The sequence below is a fragment of the Panthera tigris genome, chromosome B2 (assembly GCF_018350195.1).
Source record: "Panthera tigris isolate Pti1 chromosome B2, P.tigris_Pti1_mat1.1, whole genome shotgun sequence".
In the NCBI taxonomy this organism is placed as follows: Eukaryota; Metazoa; Chordata; class Mammalia; order Carnivora; family Felidae; genus Panthera; species Panthera tigris.
This window is the reverse complement of record NC_056664.1, coordinates 67,817,340-67,838,449: the sequence shown is the minus strand read 5'-3', so window position 1 is coordinate 67,838,449 and position 21,110 is coordinate 67,817,340. Positions and strand designations below refer to the sequence as shown.

General features: G+C 34.8%; 1 protein-coding gene across 2 annotated transcripts in view; it reads right to left on the bottom strand.

Annotated features, from left to right (window-relative positions):
• Positions 1-21,110, bottom strand: part of SENP6 (SUMO specific peptidase 6) — a 119,243-nt gene that overhangs the window by 47,761 nt on the left and 50,372 nt on the right. For both annotated transcript variants that reach the window (XM_042986690.1, XM_042986691.1), the window contains 2 exons: positions 17,086-17,156; positions 4,106-4,251 (listed from right to left, as the gene is read on the bottom strand). In XM_042986690.1, coding sequence (XP_042842624.1) covers positions 4,106-4,251; positions 17,086-17,156 — 217 coding nt within the window. The remainder of the gene's footprint in view (positions 1-4,105; positions 4,252-17,085; positions 17,157-21,110) is intronic.

Sequence of the window (21,110 nt, the reverse complement as noted above, 5' to 3'; positions counted from 1 at the left end):
CTTGAACAACACAGGTTTGAACAGCATATGTCCACTTACATGACAATATTTTTTTTGATAAATACAGTACTGTAAATGTATTTTATCTTCCTTATTATTTTCTCAACATGTACTTTTCTCTAGCTTACCTTACAGTAAGAATACAGTATACAGAGGCACCTGGGTGGCTCAGTTGGTTAAGCGTCTGACCTCAGCTCAGGTCATGATCTCATGGTTTGTGGGTTTAAACCCTGCATAAGGCTCTGTGCTGACAGCTCAGAGCCTGGAGCCTGCTTTGGATTGTTTCCCTCTCTCTCTACCCTTACTCCACTAGTGCTCTCTCTCTTTCTCTCTCTCAAAAATAAATAAACATTTAAAAAAATACAGTATATAATACATAACATGCAAAGTATGTGACAATCAACTGTGTTGTTGGTAAGGCTTCTAGACAACAGTTAATTAAATGAAGTAAATAAATGAATAAAATTCTGGAAGAGTTAAAAGTTAATATGCAGATTTTCAATTGTGCAAGGATCAGCACTTCTAACTCCTGTGTTGTTCAAGGGTCAACTGTACATTTAAATGAAATAATGCAATTATTCCCTAATGGACTTCAAATGGTTGGCCATGTCACAATGCACCTAAAAGGGAAACTCAAACAAAACAGCAGTGCCCATCTATGCATACCACACTGTGATAAAATACCTAATCATCTCAGAAAAATCTAAACCCCACTCTTTTCATAATAAGCAAAGAAATACTTCCATTTCTACATAGGTTTACAAAATATCCTGGTGAACCCCAAAAAAGTTTAAAGATATTAATTTATGTGGAAAACCGAGCCCCATCTGTTGTAGTGGGAATCAACTACATATAAGCTAACCCTGTCTTTTAAGAATCTGACACCAGAGGCACCTGGATGGCTCAGTTGATTAAGTGTCTCACTTTTAATTTCAGCTCAAGTCATGATCTCATGGTTTATGAGTTCAAGCCCTGCATCGGGCTCCATGCTGACAGTGCAGAGCCTGCTTGGGATTCTTTCTCTCCCCCTTTCTCTCTGCTCCCACCGACAGTGTGCACACTTGTGTTCTCTCTTTCTCTGTCATAATAAATACATAAACTTAAAAAAAATCTATCTCCAATTTTTCATTGCCTATAACAAAGATAAATAGGACATATTTCAATGGAAAGAACCCCATGAAAAGGTAATACTCCCACATATTTCCTTTTATAAGTTGATACTAAACACAGAAAGCACATAGTATTCAAATTTCTGATATTAAAATGCAGAATGAACTATACTGTAAACTATTATCATATGCCTTCCATCAGCTAAGAAACACATACCTTGGAACTATTTGCAACAAAAACAAAATGCATGTTAGCTGAACCAAATATAATATTAAATTTTCCATGATAAAAACTACAGATTCAGAACTGTATCAACCTAACAATCTAAACACTATAATCTCAACACTGCTCAATTACTTTTAGTAAAGTGTGTATGAAGTTATATATTTCCATAATAATTTCATGTTAGATAAAATTTCTTTTGGAAAACAAAGACTAATTAAAGTCTCATTTTCCCCCTCTTGGTAGGTATACTATTACAAAATAAAATAAATCCTAGTCAGTAACACATACTATCTGCCAGACTCTATAGATAAATAATAACCAAGTAAGCTTAATAAGAATGAACCTGTCTCTGATGAGACACCAATGAGATGTCATTTTTAGTAAATATCCTTAAGATGTATAATCTCATTAAATATCAAAGACTGTTTCCTTGTAAACAGTACATAGTGTAGCATTTCACAAGCTACATGTGGGAAAAAAAAACCACTAATCTTGTTTAAGAATTACAAATTACATTAAGGGTGGCTAGAATCTATTCTTTATGTTCACTAAGAACAGAGTAAGAACAACTGGAATGCAGTAAAGAGTAAAAGAAAGATTTATTTTAGATGTTAAAAAATTCTGAGGTTTTCAGCTGGCATGCTTAGGAGAGAGAAGGACAGTGTGTCCTTTCTGCTTCTTTACCTGGATCAAGCAATGGGCCAGGCAGCAGGGAAATGCCAGTATGGGCTAGGCCAACCTTAGGCTGGCACTCCAGGAGAATGATCAGATAAAAAGCAACTGAACCAATAAGTAAATGATGGGAGTCAGGCTTCTCAGTCAGAGAAGGAAGTTACAAATATGCAAAGTGGGAAAGGCTAAGATAAACACTGTGATATTAGACCAGAACTGGAACTATCAGTGTGAATGCATGCATTTTAACATGTACTAAATATTAACACATAAACACACATATATTTGCTAGTTTTGCCCACTGAGAGGGCCTCTACACATGATACCAATTAGCAATAAGCGTAACTAATGCCCAAATATAGTCCCTCCACTTATAGGAACAATGGCCCTTGGAGAAATACATAACTCTAGAGCTGAGACAGAGAAGATACAAAGAAGTCTAGACCATCTGGTTACATCAAAACTTAAGGAAGTATTCAAAGAATGATGTGGTTATGTCAAAAAGAAAGAGGAGCCAGCTTAAAGAACTTCCTGGGGGCCAAGACTGGGACAATCTGAGCATCAAAATAATGACAGTGACAGAGTATAACTTTTTTGAGTAAGAATCCATGTTGTGTCTACTACACTTCCAAAAAAAGAAAAGATCTATGTATTGAGCTGTATAAAGAAATAAGTAAATATAAGGAAAATTTCTACCTTAGAGTAGTACATCCTTTTATTATACTTTATATACACTCTACCTTACAGCAGCTCATCTTATTAATAAATAATACCTACTAATTAACTTTAAGGTGGACAAATATAGGAAAGTACATCTTAAGATAAATGTTATAATGTGAAAATTGTATGCATTCTGATATGATGCAATGATGAGATTATAGAATCACTTGAGAGGATTCTTTAAAAATGCATAAATCATGAAGAAACATACTCCTCACAAATATCAACTTAATGAAAGACAAGGAAGGACTAAGAATTATTCCAGATTAAGGAAGACTAAAGATTACAACAATGAAATATAACACAATCCTGAATTTGATCCCGTTCCAGTGAAGGAAATTAATTAGGTGAAATGTGAATGGAGTTTGTGGATTAGACAGTAATTTTGGATCCATGTTAATTTTAAAATTTTGACAATCATACTCTGGTTTTATAGGAACATGCCCCATTCTCTGCCCCCTCCCCTGCCTTTTCTAAGGAAACGTGCACTAAAACATTAAAGTAATAAATAGTCATATTTGTTACTTATACTCAAATGATGCAGAAACACACACATATACAGAGGGAAGGTGGAAAGGAGGGAGATAAATATTTCAAATGTGGAAAACTGAGGAATCTAATAGAAGTGTATGTAAGCTCTTTTATTATTTCTTCAACTTTTTTGCAAATTTAAAATAATTTCAAAATATTTCTGGTTGAGAGCTATTATTTGGAGTATGTTGCAGGAAGGCACTGATAAATTCTTTCCAGATATATGTGTTTTACATTTTGGATAATGAAAAAAATGACATAGTGAAAGCAGAAAAGTCTGCTTAAAAAACTTTCTAGGAGAGGCTCCTAAGCAGCTCAGTCACTTAAGCATCTGACTTCGGCTCAGGTCATGATCTCATGGTTTGTGGGTTTGAGCCCTGCATCTGACTCTGTGCTGACAGCTCAGAGCCTGAAGCCTGCTTCAGATTCTGTGTCTCCCTCTCTCTCTGCCCCTCCCCTGCTCATACTCTCTCTCAGAAATAAATACACATTAAAAAAAATTTTTTTCTAGGGACTCTTGGGCAGCTCAGTAGGTTAAGCGTTCAACTCTCAATTTCGTCTCAGATCGGTCAAGATCTCATGGTTCGTGGGACTGAGCCCCACACTGGGCTCCATGCTGACAGTGTGGAGCCTGCTTGGGATTCTCTTCTTCTCTTTCTTTGCCCCTCCCCCACTCAATACTCGCTCTCTCTCAAAATAAATAAACATTAAAAAACAAAACAAAACTTTTCTATGTCTCTTCTAGTGCTATAAGGAAAGATCCCCTAGAATTTAGTAAGTACTAAATGTTATACTGATAAAAATACCAACTAATTGATTAGCAACAAAGAAGAATTTCTCTACCCACCTCTATATCAGTTAAACATTTTTTTGAAGCAGGAGACAGAGGAGATAGAGACTGATATGTGCTACTATGACGTTTCTGTGGTACTTTCCTTTTAATTTCAGACTCCAGATGTGATTCTGACTCTTCAATTTTCTTTGTTACACGATCTAAAGGAAGGAGAAAAAAAAACAAATGTACTGAAATTAAATCTTATAAATTCCTCACGACTTTTGCTATAAACAATATTAATTTATATTATCAAATTATTATAGTTTGATTAAATTAATGTTTCAAAATGTACAACAAAGAGTAAGCAAAACTTGGGAGCCGGGGAAGATGGCTAAGAGGATCCTGAGCTCACCTCCTTCCTCAGGCACCAAGGCAACAACTACATATAATGCAACTCATTCTGAAAATAATCTTAAGATTACCAGAACAAATCTTTATAAAAGTATAAAAGAAAGGACACATTGAGAGGGTATGAGGGGCAGAGATGCAGTCGGGAACAAAATCCCTGGCAGGTAATCCAAAAATGGGAGTGGTATCACAGGCGTGGAGGCCCTCCCAGAGGAGTGAGGGGATCAAGTTAGGCACCCTGGCTCTGGGAATCAGCCCCAAGAAGACAAGCTACACATAACACCTGGCTTTGAAAATCAGCAGTGATAACTCCAAGAGCTTTGAAAATCAGTAGGCCTTAACTCTGGGAAAGCTGAAGGCTATAAGGGAAAAAAAAAAAAAAAAAGACTCTGCTTTTAAAGGATCAATGCATTTTATCACTTAGTCCAAGACCCAGGACAGAAACAGCACCTTGAAAAGCACCTGGGTTATATATGAAGGACATTCATTTGACTAAGTTTAGGGCATGTGCGAAAGGGGCAGGGATATACAAGAATAGAAATGCTGGGAAGCACCATTTTCCTTGCTCTTCTTCAGCCCAGCTAACTGGACACTTGCAGGTGCCAGTTTTGACATTATCTATCTTCCTTAGCAGCAGTGCTCATGCTACCCTGGCATTCCCCTGTGAAACCACTTTAATCAAACAGCCAAACCCCATGTGTGCCTCCAAAGCAACTCCTACAATGCCACACCGAGTGAGCAATCCTACAGGGACAGTGCCCTGCCTACAACCACGCTCACAAAAGTTGTAGCTGGACCTCTCAGCCTGCTGTGCCAAGAGTTAACCTCACCCATCAGCAAGCCTGCAGCAGCTACAGCCAGGCCTTTCTGCCAGCCCTCCTCATCAGTGCACCCTGCAAAAGTGATGGCTTAGACACAACAGGAGGGTGCACACACAACCTACACAAGGGATACCCCTGGAGCACCTAGTTCTAGTGACTAGAGGTAAGTGTGCTATTGGGTCTCATAGGATGCCTTCTATATAAGACCACTACTTTCAAGATCGGGGAAAGCAGCTGATCTATCCAATACACAGAAACAGCAAGAGCCAGAAAAAGGAGGGCACAGTGAGACACGTTCCAAACAATGGAACAAGACAAAACTTCAGAAAAAGAACTAAATGAAATGGAGATAAGCAGTTTACCCAATGAAGAGCTCAAAGTAATGGTCATAAAGAGGCTCACTAGACATGAACAAAGAGTAGATGAACAAATTATATCTGTTACTTCAACATAGATATAAAAAATTTAAAAAGAACCAATCAGCTGAAGAATACAGTAAGTGAAATGAAAAATACATTGGAGGATGCAGAAGAATGGATGAACAATCTGGAAGATATGTTAGTGCAAAGTCCCCAAGCTGAACAAAAGCAAAATTAAAAAAAAAAAAAAAAAAAAAAAAAAGCACATGCTAAGGAACCTCTAGGACAACATCAACCATACTAACATAACACATTATACAGGTTCCAGAAGGATGAGAAAGGGGCAAATAATTTATTTGAAGAAATAATGACTGAAAACTTTCCTAACAGAGATAGAGGAAGAGATAACAGAGATAGAGAGCTCCAAACAAGATTAACCCAGGGAGACCACACCAAGACAAATAAAATGTCAAACATTAAAGATAAAGCGAGAATCTTAACAGCAACAGAAGAAAAGCAAATGGTTACATGAAGGGGAAACCAAGGCTATCAGCTGATTTTTCAGGCCAGAAGGGAGTAGTATGATATATTCAGAGTGCTAAAAAGAAAAAACCCACAACCAAGAATACTCTACCAGGCAAGATAAGCATTCAGAATTAAAGGAGAGCTAAAGAGTTTCCCAGAGAAAAACAAGTTAAAGAAGCTCATCCTCACTAAACTACTTTACAAGAAAGGTTAAAGGGACATCTTTAAGCAGAAAAGAAATAGCCATAACTAGAAGGAAATTATGGAAAAAATTTTACTGCTAAAGCAAACATACAGAAAAAGCAATAGATCAATCACACACAAAACTAGTATGAAGGTTAAAAACCAAAAGTAGTAAAATCAATTACGTCTACAAAAATTAGTCAAAGGATACACAAAATATAAAATATAAAATGACATCATATACATAAAATGTGAGAGGAAGAAGTAAAACGGTAGTGAATTTAGTATATATTGAACTTAAGCAACCAACAACTTAATAGACTGCTAAATATATAGGATGTTATATATGATCTTCATGGTAACCACAAACCACCAAAAAATATAAAGAAATGAACCCAAGCATAACACTAAAGAAAGTCATCAAATCATAGGGAAGAGAGCAAGAGAAAAAGAACTAAAAAACAACCAAAAACAATGAGCATGATGGCAATAAGTACATATCTGTTAATAATTACTATAAATGTAAATAGACTAAATACTCCAATAAAAAGACAAAAGGTGACTGAATGGATAAAAATAAAAAACTAGACCCTTCTATATGCTCCTATAAGAGCCTCACGTCAGACCTAAAGACACATACAGACTAAAAGTGGAGGGACAGAAAAATATATTCCATGCAAATGGAATTGGAAAAAAAAGTTGGGGTAACAATACTTATATCAGACAAAATAGACTTTAAAACATAGACTGTAACAAAAGACAAAGAACGGCATTAAATAATGATAAAGGGATCAATCAACAAGAGGGTATACCAATTGTAAATATCTACGTGCCCAACACACAGGAGTACCTAAAAACATAAAACAAATATTAACAGACATAAAGGGAGAAACTAACAGTAAAACAGTAATAGTATGGGACTTTAACACCCCATTCACATCAATGGAAAAAGCATCCAAATGGCAAGTCAATAAAGAACCAGTGGCCTTAAGTAACATATTCTTAGGTAGATGGATTTAACACATAAATATTGAACATTTCATCCCCAAAAAGCAGAATACACATTCTTTTCAAGTGTACATGGAACATTCTCCAGATGAGATCAATTGTGAGGCCACAAAACAAGTCTCAACAAATTTTAAAAGACTGAAATATATCAAACATTTTTTCCAACAATATGAAATTAGAAATCAATTACAAGAGAAAAACTGAAGGGGGAAAAAAAACCCACCATCCCACAAACATACGGAAGCTAAACAACAAGTTATTAAACAACCAATGGGTCGATGAAGAAATCAAAGAGGAAATAAATACTTAGAGACAAATGAAAATGGAAACACAATGGTTTGAAAACTTTGGGATAGATCAAAGCAGTTCTAAGAGTGAAGTTTATAAAGATATAGCCCTACTTCAAAAAAAAAAAACAAGAAAAATCTCAAATAAACAAATGTTCCCTTACACATAAAGGAACCAGAAAAGAACAAGGCCCCAAATTAATACAATAAAGAAAATAATAAAGATCAGAGCAGAAACAAATGAAACAGAGACTAAAAACACAATGGAAAAGAAATGAAACCAAGAGAAATTCTTTGAAAAAATGAACAAAACTTCTAAACCTTTTTCACCAAGAAAAAAAGAGGACTCAAAATCTGAAATAAAAGAGAAGTTACAACTGATACCATAAAAACACAAAGAATTATGAAATAACTATGAAAAATTATATGCCAATAAATTGGACAAACTAGCAGAAATGGATAATTCCTAGAAACATAATTTTCCAAGAGTGAGTCAGGAAGAAATAGAAAATATGAACAGACCAATTTCTAGTAACAAAACGAAACTGGTCATCAAAGCTCTCAACAAACGAAAGTCTAGGACCAGATAACTTCACAGGTAAATTCTACTTAAAGAAGAGTTAATACCTATCCTTTCCAAACTCTTCCAAAACAAAAAAAGGGGAAGAAATGCTTCCAAATTCATTGTACAAAATCAATACAATGGTTGATTGTACCTGGTACCAAACAAAAACACTACAAAAAAAGAAAATTATATATCAACACCCTTGATGAACACAGATGCAAAAATCCTCAATAAAATATTAGGAAATTAAAAAAAAAAATTTTTTTTTTTAACGTTTATTTATTTTTGAGACAGAGAGAGACAGAGCATGAACAGGGGAGGGGCAGAGAGAGAGGGAGACACAAAATCTGAAACAGGCTCCAGGCTCTGAGCTGTCAGTACAGAGCCTGACGCGGGGCTTGAACCCACGGAGCGTGAGATCATGACCTGAGCCGAAGTCGGACGTTTAACTGCTTAACCGACCAAGACACCCAGGCACCCCATGTTAGGAAACTGAATTGAACAATACATCAAAGGATCATTCACTACAATGAAGTGGGGTTTATTCCAAGGAAGCAAGGGCAGTTCAGTATCCACAAATCAATGTGATACATCTCAAAACAAAATAAAGGGTAAAATCATATGACTGTCTCAATAGATATAAAAAAGCATTTGACAAAATTCAGTATCTGTTCATAATGAAGACTCTCAATAAAGTGGGTTTAGAGGGAACATACCTCAACATAATAAATGCCACATAGGACAAACGCACAGTGAGAAGCTGAAAGCTTTTTCTCAAGACAGGGATTTCCACTCTCACCACTTTTATTCAACATAGGACTGGAAGTCCCTAGCTACAGCAATCAGACAAGAAAAAAATTATAAGACAATCAAATTGGTAAGGTAGCAAAACTCACTATTTGCAGATAACATGGTATTACATATAGAAAACCCTAAAGACACCACCAAAAAACTATCTGAAGTAATAAATGAATTCCATAAAGTTGCAGAATAAAAAATACATGCAAACGGGTTGATTTTCTGTACACAAATAACCTAGCACAATTTTTTTAATCCCACTTAAAACTGCATCAAAAAGAGTAATATTATCTACAAAAAATTTAGCTGACTATGTGAAAGACCTGTACTGTGAAAACTGTAAGACACTGATGAAAGAAACTGAAGACAACACAAATAAATGGAAAGGTATACCATGTCATGGATTGGAAGAATATTGTTAAAATGTCCATACTATGTAAAGCAATCCACAGATTCAATGCAACTCCCATCAAAACACCAATAATATTTTTCAGAGAAGTAGCTCAAATAATCCTAAAGTTTGTATGGAACCACAAACCCTGAATAGCCAAAGCAGTCTTCAGAAAGAAGAACAAAGTTGGAGGTATCACAATATCAGATTTCAAACTATCCTACAAAGTTATAGTAATTAAAATAGTAAAGAAATGGCACAAAACAGATGCATAAAGCAATGGAACAAGATAGAGAGCCCAGACATAAACCTACACTTAGGTGGTCAATTAATCTACAACAAAGGAGGCAAGAATATGCAAGGGGGAAAACAGTCTCTTCAATAAATGGTGCTTGGAAAACTGGACAGTCACAGGCAAAAGAATGAAATTGAACCACTTTTCTTACACCCTACACAAAAATAAACTCGAAATGGATTAAAGACCTAAATGCAAGACCTGAAACCATAAAACTCCTAAAATAAAACATAGACAGTCAACTCCTGGACATCAGCCTTAGCAATATTTTTCTGTATCTGTCTCCTCAGGCAAGGGAAAAAAAGGCAAAAATAAATAACTGGGACTATAAAAGCTTTTGCACAGCAAAGGAAACCATCAATAAAACAAAAGGCAACCAAGTGAATGGGAGAAGAAATTTGCAAGTGTTATTATCTGATAAGGGATTAACATCCAAAATACATGAAGAACTTACACAACTCAACAACAAAAAGACAATCAGATTAAAAAATGGGCAGAGGATCTGAATAAACATTTTTCCAAAGCCAGACACATGAGGAGATGAATCAACATTACTAATCATCAGGGAAATGCAAATCAAAACCACAATGAGATATCACCTTACACCAGTCAGGATGGCTAAAATTAAAAAGACAAGAAGTAAGTATTGATGAGGATTGGTACAGCCACTATGGACAACAGTATAAGGGTTCCTCAAAAAACTAAGAAATAGAAATACCATAGGATCCAGTAATTTTGCTACTGGATATTCACCCAAAGAATTATAAAAAACAAAAACAAAAACAAAAACAACTAAAAAACTAATTTGAAATGATTTATCCACCCTTATATTTATTACAACATCATTTGTAATAGCCACAATATGTAAGCAACTTAAGTGTCCACTGAGAGATGAAGGGATAAAGATGTGCCCCCCACACATACACACTGGAATATGATTCAGACATAAAAAAAAAAAAATGAAATTTTGCTTTTTGTGACAACATGGATGGACCTAGAGGGTACTGTACTAAGCAAAATAAGTCAAACAGAAAAACAAATACCTTTTTTTCCTAATGTTTATGTATTTAATTTTGAGAGAGACAGAGCACACAAGTGGGGAGGAGTAGAGAGTGAGAGGGAGACACAGAATCTGAAGCAGACTACAAGCTCTGAGCTGTCAGCACAAAGCGTGACACAGGGCTCAAACCCACAAACTGTGAGATCATGACATGAGCCGAAGATGAATGCTTAACTAACTGAGCCACCCAAGTGCCCCTAAAGACAAATACCTTTTAATTTCACTTATGTGTGGAATCTAACAAATCAAACTAACAAAAAGCAGAAAGTCCCATAAATACAGAGAACAAACTGATGGTTGCCAAGAGTGAGAAGTGGTGGGCAAAATGCATAAAGAGGAGTAGGAGACACAGGCTTCCAGTTATGGAATGAATAAGTCACGGGGATAAAAGGCACACATAGGGAATAGTCAGTGGTATTGTAATTGTGTTGTATACATACAATCATGTGATGGTAGCTACATTTGTGATGAACACAGTGTAATTTATAATCGTTGAATCACTATGCTGTATACCTGAAACATGCATTATTTCATGTCAACTATACATCAATAAAAAGTAATATTAATAAAAGAATAACCAGAACTTTAAGTTGTAGCCTATAATCATGTCCTGGTAGCTTTACTTTTCACTCCTCACCAGGATCTGCACACACTGTGGACCACTCTCATCAAGCGTACCAATATTCTCTTCAGTTTATTCTGTTTTTAAGACAGCAGAGGGACTTCCCACAACGAACCAGTCAATCAATCTGTCTCTCTCTCTCATACACACACACACACACACACACACACACACACACACACACACACACACACACACTTAAAGTTAGTGACTCTTCTTAGATTAGTAATAAAAAAACAATTCAAACATTGGGTGCAACTGTTTAGATAAAGGAAACTAAACTAATATTCAGCCTAATGGTTTGTTATTCAAGAAATACAAAAGGATTTTCCTCACTATTTTTCAATGCAAATTTAATACTTTTCATTAAGGACATAATTAGAATTTTTAAGTGATTGAATGAACACCCAAAACAGAATAATTTATTACACTCTGACTTTATCAGCAAAGATTTAAGTATGCAAGACAATACATGTTTCTAAAACACAAGTTAATGAGTCTACAAACCAAAATTTTCTACCTTCATAATCCCAAATTTGTTAAATACTTCCATATTCCTATCTTCAATATCCTCTTTAAAAAAATTTTTTTTTTGAGTTTATTTATTTTGAGAAAGAAAGAGCAAGCAGGGAATGGGCAGAGAGAGAAGGAGAGAGAGAATCTCAAGCAGGCTCTGGGCTGACAGGGGCTTGAACTCACAAACCATGAGGTCATGACCTGAGCTGAAGTCAAGAGTCTGACACTTAAGCGACTAACCCACCCAGGCACCCCGATATCCTCTTTTTTAAAAAAGTGTATTTATTTTGAGAGAAAGAGAGAGTGTGTGCATATGCAGGTACATGAGTGGGGTAGGGGTAGAGAGGGAGAGAAAGAATCCCAAGCAGGCTCCACACTGCCAGCATAGAGCCTAACGTGGGACTTGAACTCACAAACCGTGAGGTCATGACCTGAGCCAAAATCGAGTCACTTAACCAACTGAGCCACCCAAGTGCCTCTAATATCCTCTTATCTTTGAATTTTTTTAAAGAAGGAGGTTACCTACACATACAAATCAATATTATGTAATATTTCTGAGTCTGAAATACGATACTGTCTTAAGAAGCCTACACAATTTGGATGCCTGGGTGGCTCAGTCGGTTATATGTTGGACTTCGGCTCAGGTCATGGTCTCACGGTCATGAGTTCAAGCCCCACATCAGGCTCTGTACTGACAGCTCAGAGCTTAGAGCTTGTTTCAGATTCTGTGTCTCCCTCTCTCTCTCTGCCCTCCTCCTGCTCACACTCTGTCCCTCTCTCAAAAATAAACAAACATTAAAAAAAAAAAAAAGAAGTCTATACAATTATTCTTGTTACTGTAATCACAGAGTTGCACTAAGTGAATTCTACCTTTCCAGCATTTGTACAGTTCAAACACTTTACTTTCCTGGACAAGAAAGCTGGAAATCTAAATAATAGCTGACTTCTCCTTGTGCCTCCTTCCTCATATTCAAGGGAATTCTACTAACAGCTCTTAAATTCATTACTTCCTCTCCAACACCACTGACAGTACATTTCAGATACTTAACTCTTGGCCTAAATTGATTTCCCTCACTCCAAATGAATCCTTCCTCATTACTGCCAAAGTGATCTAACAAAAAATATGACTACATTCTAATGTTTAATATCTTTCAATGATTCTAGTAGCTAAGGAAAAAATTCAGAACCCTATCTCTTTGCAAGCAAAAGTTTGTGTTGATGTTCCAGTCTTCCAAACAAACTGCTCCTCAAAGAGGTTCATTTCTCCAGAGTGTATGTCCTATCATGCTCTACATATTACTGTTCTCTTCACAAGTAAAGCCCTCCCCATTTAAGTAAATTCAAACCATTCTTTGCTAAGAAGCTGCCTCTGCCCCACACTAAGCATAAATAAACAATCCTTGGAGCTTCCACAGCATTTAATCTGTATTTCTATTAGCACCTAATTGTATTTTACTGTTATTATTTGTACTGATCTGTTTCTTCCCATTATATTGTCAGCTTTGAAAGAGCAGAAAATAATGTTTTGGCCACATGTTTTCCTAGTGTCTAGAAACTGTACAAGCTAAGGGCTCAAAAAATGTTTAATGGATTAATGAATCACACAGCAGAAGATAAAACCATATGACATACTTTAAAAAGATGAAATTACATGAGTGAAAGGAAGAAATGCTGTTACTACATCATCTTTGAAAATGTCTTAACTTTGTCACACAGAGATACTCATTCACTCGAAGATCCAGAAACATAAAGACTTGGCCTCTAGGCAAAGAGAGGAACTGAAAACTGCTCCTAACAACTAACACCAGAGGTTACAGAGAAGCTACTCCAGTCTAGAGCATCCGAGTTTTAGTCAGTATTCCTATAAAGATTAAATTACTTTGTTAGACTCATTGTATACAAAAAGCAGTTTCTATACAAGTGAAGAAAACAGAATGTTCAGAACACCAAGACCAAATAGTAGGAACATCAAGATTAGAATATTTCTTATTGGATTCTCCAGCTCAACATCTTTTTAATATACCACACTATTTCCAGCTAGGCAGAAAGGTCAGAATATGGAAGCTATTACAAGTAAAAATGACTAGCTGGTTGAACATACAGAATAAATTTTTAATCTAATTTAAAAAAAACAAAAACAAAAACAAGGTCCTCCATTAAAAACAAAAAATGTTCATGGTAGCTTTATTCATAGTAGTCAAAAAGTGGAAACCACCTATAATCTACCATCAGGCGAATGGATAAACAAACTGGTACATCATACAATGGAATACTAAAAAGGAAAAAATACTAATGCATGTAGTAACATAGATCAATCTCAAAACAAATTATCTTGAATGAAAAAAGTCTTACATAAAAGAGTACATAATGTTTTATTCCACTAATATGAAGTCCCAGAATAAGCAAAATTAATTTATGCAGGGAAAAATAAGAACAATGGTTACCTTTGATGGGTCAGGAGTGAGGACTGAGAAAAAATATGAGGAAATTTTGATGATACTATCTGTGCTGTCTTCCCAGGGGTTTGCGTTGGAAAAGTTTGTGTACTTATTAAAATTTATTCAATTGTACACTTAAGATTTGTGCATTTCAATGTATGTAACTTTTTAATAAAAAGAGAACTATGAGCAAATATTGACCTCTAATGATAGAAATGCTGAAAGGTTTAGGAAGGAGTAAAGTGTATGGATACCTACAATTTAACATGCATAAAAAAATGAATTCATGTACAAATGGATATAATAAAGCACCAGAGAAAAGTGTTAATTGTAGAAGCCATGTGGTAGAAATATGTGTATTCACCATAAAAGTCAACTGTTCTGTACGTTTGAAAATTTTCATAATAGAAGCAGATATATGTCCCAAGAAGAGGGACAGAACATAAACAACTATCGTTACTCTGGTTATGTACTGGCTTTTTAAACTATTTTTACAGTCGTTCAAACTAGAAAAACAGTTGTCTTCTCTATCGTGTAGCTGCCACCATGACTGATTTTCAATATAAAATAAAATCAAGATTTATCTTTAATATTTTTTAAAAGTTTATTTTGAGAGAGAGAAAAAGTGAGGAGAGGCGCAGAGAGAGAGAGAAAGAGAATCTCAAGCAGGGATTCAACACGGGGCTGGAACCTACAAACTGTGAGATCCTGACCTGAGCCAAAATTAAGAGTTGGATGCTCAACCGACTGAGCCACCAATGCCAATTTCATAGTTTTGATAAATGTACTATTGTGACTGTAAGATGTTAACATTAGGGGAAGCTAGGTAAAGGATAAATGGATACTATGTACTATTTTTACAATTTTTCTGTAAGTCTAAAAATATTTCAAAATTAAAAAAAATTTTTAAGGATTATTTATCCACAAAATGAATGTTATCAAACTTTAAAAATTATTTGCAACAAACCTGGGGCTGATTTGTATCTAAAACCATATGAATGGGCCAAATCACTTAACTTACCAAAATGCATTTGTGCAATGGGAATTATAACACTTATTGTGCAGTTCTCTGAGGATCAGAAATAACTTACTTTCTGATCCAGCAAGAAAACGGTAAAGCACAGTGGTTTCAAGCATGAGCTTTGGTATCATCTAGGCCTAGATTGCAATACCAGCTCTGTGTCCATGAATAAGTTATCTAATCCCTCTGTGCTTCAGTTTCCTCTGTATCCAATGTAGGTTAAGTTAAATTTAGCTTAAAGGATCTTGGATAAGGAGCTAGGACAAAAGTAAATAATAAATACAAAGCATTTAACTCAGCATCCAGTACTTAGTAAGAGTTCAATAAAGACTTAAGGTATAACAGAATAAATGTTGAAAAGGGTAGTCAATTATTACTAAACTTAAAGAGCATAACTAGGTAGTGCCAAGTACAGTAATTCACGTTCATAATAACTACAAAGTTATTAATAAAGGATGAAGAGGGGTGCCTGGGTGGCTCAGTTGGTTGAGTGTCCAACTCTTGATTTCAGCCCAGACCATGATCTCATGGTTCATGGGGTTGAGTCCCGTGTTAGGTCTGCACTAACAGTATGGAGACTTCTTGGCATTCTTCCTCCTTCCTCTCTTTGCCCCCTCTCTGCTCCTCCTCTGCTCATGTTTGCACACATGCTCATGCTCTCTCTCTCTCCCTCAAAATAAATAAATAAACTTAAAAAAAAAAAAAAAAGGATGAATAGGAGTTTGGGATATTCTCTTTATAAAATAGGGTCATGTTCAATAAACAAATAAAGGATTTCCACTCAAGAGTAGAAAAGAATATAGATGCTTTAAAAAACAAACTCTTAGCTATCAGGAAAACTCAGCTGTTTAAATCAATTAGATTTTGGATAAGAACAAGCAGTGCTATGGTTTAAGCAAGTAAAGGACTGGGACAAACTCACAGATTAAGACTCAATATTCTAGGGGTGCCTGGGTGGCTCAGTCGGTTAAGAGTCTGACTTTGGCTCATGTAATGATCTCATGCTTAGTGGGATAAAACCCTGCATTGGGCTCTTTGCTGTCAGCATAGAGTCTGCTTCAAATCCTCTGTCCCCCTCTCTCTGCCCCTCCCTCCCTCCTTCCCTCTCTGTCGTTATCTCTCTCTCTCGCTCTCTGTCTCAAAAATAAACATTAAAAAATATATATGTTTTTAAAAAATCACTATTCTAGATAACGAAAATCAATTTGATGGTGAAACATTTTCTGTAAATATTATTTGCCTTTATTTTTGCACTAATATTAGTATATTAATAGATTATGTCAATAAAAACAAAAATTTCTACCCACAACTTTTTTTCTCCACATCTATTATTAACATAATTGTATCAGGTATGGTCTCTTTAAAATTCAGTGGTTGCCGAATATGTTCTAAATTTTAGGACCATAACCATTTAAAGCAAGAAAACTACATTATACAAGATTATAATATAGTTCACCCAAACACAATTTTGAAGCTATAATCCATCTACAGTTAATATGTGGATCCTGAATTTAGTGCAAATCCTAATTAAAAAAAAGATTTCAAACTGTAATCTCTTCAGTATGTAACTATTCCCCGAAAATGTTAGGTCACAGGTAAGTAAAACTTCAAATCAGTTCAAAAAATGCTTTTCTGTGTATTTCTATTATACTTGGGAATATTCTAAAACCAGTGTCATATCTCTATTTCTACCTTTCTTTCATACAACTATTCAAAACCCTTCACAGGTGTTAATAAATAAAACTGTACACTTACCGACACCTTGAGGCCGACTCAACCTTACAGAATTATTTTCAAATTTTTGGACATGAGGTGGATATTCTTTCCTAAAAAAGGAAATTTACATAGATTATTCTAACAGAAAAATATATTTTCAGAACAAAAAGGTGCGGAATCACTTACAATGTGTTTATTAAAAGTAACCCCCCCCAAAAAAGGCAAACCACAGCTTCCTTGCCGTATAAAAAAATACTATAAAATAATAAAACTATATGATACAAATATGCTAAACCCTACTAAATTGTAAGATCTTTAAGAACAGTGACTACATTTTAGACTACATTTTAGATGGACTCTTAATCCATCAGACCCCACTGCAAACTTTCATACAAATATTTAATAAATGGATCCAAGTTATTATTGTCCTTCGAAAGTAGTCACCAATGTTATATATTTATTCCCTCAATGTACAAAACTTTAGTTTTCTTTTGAAACTGCCATCACAATTTATAAAACACATTAAAAACAAGAGCATGTAATACTTCATTGTCACACATTTTTTGAATTAAAAAAATCCGCTATTTAATAATGTACAATTTGGGGCGCCTGGGTGGCTCAGTCGGTTAAGCGGCCGATTTCAGCTCAGGTCATGATGTCGCGGTCCGTGAGTTCGAGCCCCGCGTCAGGCTCTGTGCTGACAGCTCAGAGCCTGGAGCCTGTTTCGGATTCTGCGTCTCCCTCTCTCTGACCCTCCCCTGTTCATGCTCTGTCTCTCCCTGTCTCAAAAATAAATAAAACGTTTAAAAAAAATTTAAAAAAAAATGTCCAATTTGCCCAATTTTGCTGTAAATGTTTCTAAGTAATTAAAAACATATCAACAACTAGAGGAATAAATGATGATTAGGATATTGGCTTTGAGGACAATTTGAAAAACAGCACAAAAAATGTTATGTCCCAAACCAGCAATATGAAACAAATATCTTATTCTTACACTATATTATGGAGATATAATTATACTTGAAAAAATACATCAAATTACACTGTCACTTTATATACAATCAATTTTCAGGATTTTGAACATAATCCTCAGAAAATAAAGATCCTAAAATACCACATAAATCCAAATACACACTAATTTGGGGGTAAAGCCAAAAACCTATAGGTAGTTGTGGGATGGAAGCATTAAAGATTTACAAAAAGTGCAATAAGCCTGGGAACTACAATATCTACTTACTCACCCTAAATAAAAACTTCTAACATATTCCCATTTTACTTAACCAGGGAATTAAAAATAAAAGAGGCTATTCTATTATTTGTAAATTCATTCACACTGGTGATCAATACCTATCGGAGTAATATAATTAAGTAAATTAAAATTCTAAAGAAATTTTTCTAAAAGAATTTTATATTCTTATGTTATAATAGTCAAAGGACCTAAATTAAAAAAGAAGATAAGAAAATGACACAAGAAGAAAACAGTAAAGAGTAAGGATAGTAGTGTGTTTGTAATGTGAGTTAGCAGATAGTGAGCATCATGTGCCAGGTACTGTTCTAAGTGCTTTATATCTATCAAGTACTTGAATCTTCACAATTACCTTACGAAGTATATACTATTATTAGCACTTTATAGAGGAGAAGGAGGCACAATAAAGTTAATTAACTTGCCTATATTCACATAACTATTGAATAGCAATGCCAGAATCTGAAATCTGGAAATTGCATCAATATTGATAAGTAATGGAATTTTCATTTTTGAGCTGCATTTTTGTACAACTGGGCAATGTCTACCCTGACAAAATTTTAGATTCATGGGGACATAAGTTGTGAAGATAAGAATTTGCCTTAGAGATAGTAGTAGTACTAGCACTATGAAGAAGATAGGTTTTTAGCTAATTTTATTAAACTTAAAACTCATGGTTTTATAGTTCATACACTTTCACACTAAAGGGAATATAATATAGTCTTATCTTTAAAGCAGATAATTCATTCTTTTAATCTTTAATTTTTATAATTATTTGCTTGGAAAAATAAAGATATCAACTTTAAAATGCAACAGAGGCAATGAATCTAAAGCAAAATACAATGATACTGTTATGGTAAAATAGTGAATAACACAAATAGTATACATTCTTAAATACTAAGGATTATCAATACAGAAAATAATTATTTGACAGAGAATGGGCACAAAATCTGAAAATAGATATTTTAGATTTTGTACTTTGAACCTTTTTGATGACTTATTCTGGGGTATGCTATAAACACAGGTTTACTCAGTAATAACTGACATAAATCATCTGAGACAACCAATCATACATGTGCAGGGGTTGGTGAAAATGCTGCACTGAATGCACCATGTTTTTTGCAATCTGACACAGTGCACTGAACTATGCCTTGCTAATGGGGAACAAACACCACACAGAATACATCATATAATATCCGTGACTTTATCATGTATTGTAATGTTAATAAACTAGTCTGTGTTTTTTTACCAAAATTCCCAGATTTTAATAGCCATAATGTATTGAATATTTGCTCCATATTTCCTTATATAAACAGGGGAAACTAATTTTTCTTTTAAATAGTGTATAAATAAATTTCAGAAATAAAAGCATACCGTAAAGTTTAATATAACAATACAAGGATTTCAGGACAAAAGTAGCATAACTTTAACAAGAAAATTTTTAGAAACTTTCTAGCCATAAACTATCTTGTGTTCTTTAATTTTTAGTTTTTAAAAAATTGTTAGGTGATCAAAAACCAAATTTTATACTAATTTCTTAGTTTGAGGGTGCTATCGCTCTACAGATACTAACATTTCAAACTCCAAGCCAGTATGAAGCTCAAGTCTAGGATTTAATTTACCAGTGGATATTTCTTTCCCTCAAACCAAGCAGAAGCACAGAAGCTTCTTTGTCATCTGTTATCTACAAGGTGGGAGGATTTTTTTGCTTGGGAGGGTTTCTGTTTGTATAGTTAAAAAAAAAAAACAACAACCCACCTCATGAACTCAACATTTTACAACCTGCAAAAACAATTGGAAAGCTTTTTTTCTTCTGTACAGAATTACTGAAATAACATCAAAATGCTTTGCTTTATTAGAGGTTAGATAGGCCTCAGCTCTGAAAGGTTTTTAAAATAAATTTAATTTTGGAATAATTTTAGATTTACATGAGAGTTAAAGACAATTCAGAATTATATTCCTCACCCAGCTTCTCCTAAAGTTAACACCTTCAGCATCATCATACATACGTCAAAAAAAGAAACCAACACTGGTACACTACTATAACTAAATGCCAAATTTTACCTGAATTTCACCAGCTATTCCACAAATATCTTTTTGTTCCAGGATCCACCTCATTTAATTGTCATGTCTCTTTTAGGCTCCTCTGTTTCTCAGTCTTACATGATGTTTCATGACCGTGGCACTTTAGAAGAGAACTGTCAAGGCCCCTCAACCTTGGTCACTCTGATGTTTTTCTAATGATTAGACCAACGTTATGAATTTAGGGGGAAGGTTACTGCAGAGCTGAAGTGCCCCTCTCATCACATCACATCACATCACATCAGGAAGTACATAATATCAATACGATTTATCACTGGTGATGTTAACCTTGATCATTTAGCTAAGGTAGTGGTTGCCAGATTTCTCCATTCTAGAGTTACTATTTTTCCCTTTCAACACTCTGTTTGGAAATAAACAAATCAGTCAGGCCAGCCCACAAAAGGGATGAGGGTAGATAAACCCCACTTCCTGAAGAGTGGAATATCTACGCAGATTATTTGGAATTCTATAATAAACAACTGTCCATTTCCTTCAATTCATTTTAAATAGCTTGTAAAACCCTTAGGATAATTTGAGTAAATAAATGATTCATTTATTCAACCAATTTTTATCAATAAGATATATGGGTATTTATTTTATACTTCAGATTATAATCCAATTGTTTTAGTTTTGGTCTTTGGGAGTGCTTTCAGTTGGCTCCTTTGTCCACTTGCTTGATGTGATGTCAGTTCTTTTTTTAAATTCTGATAAAATACATATAATGTAAAATTTACAGACA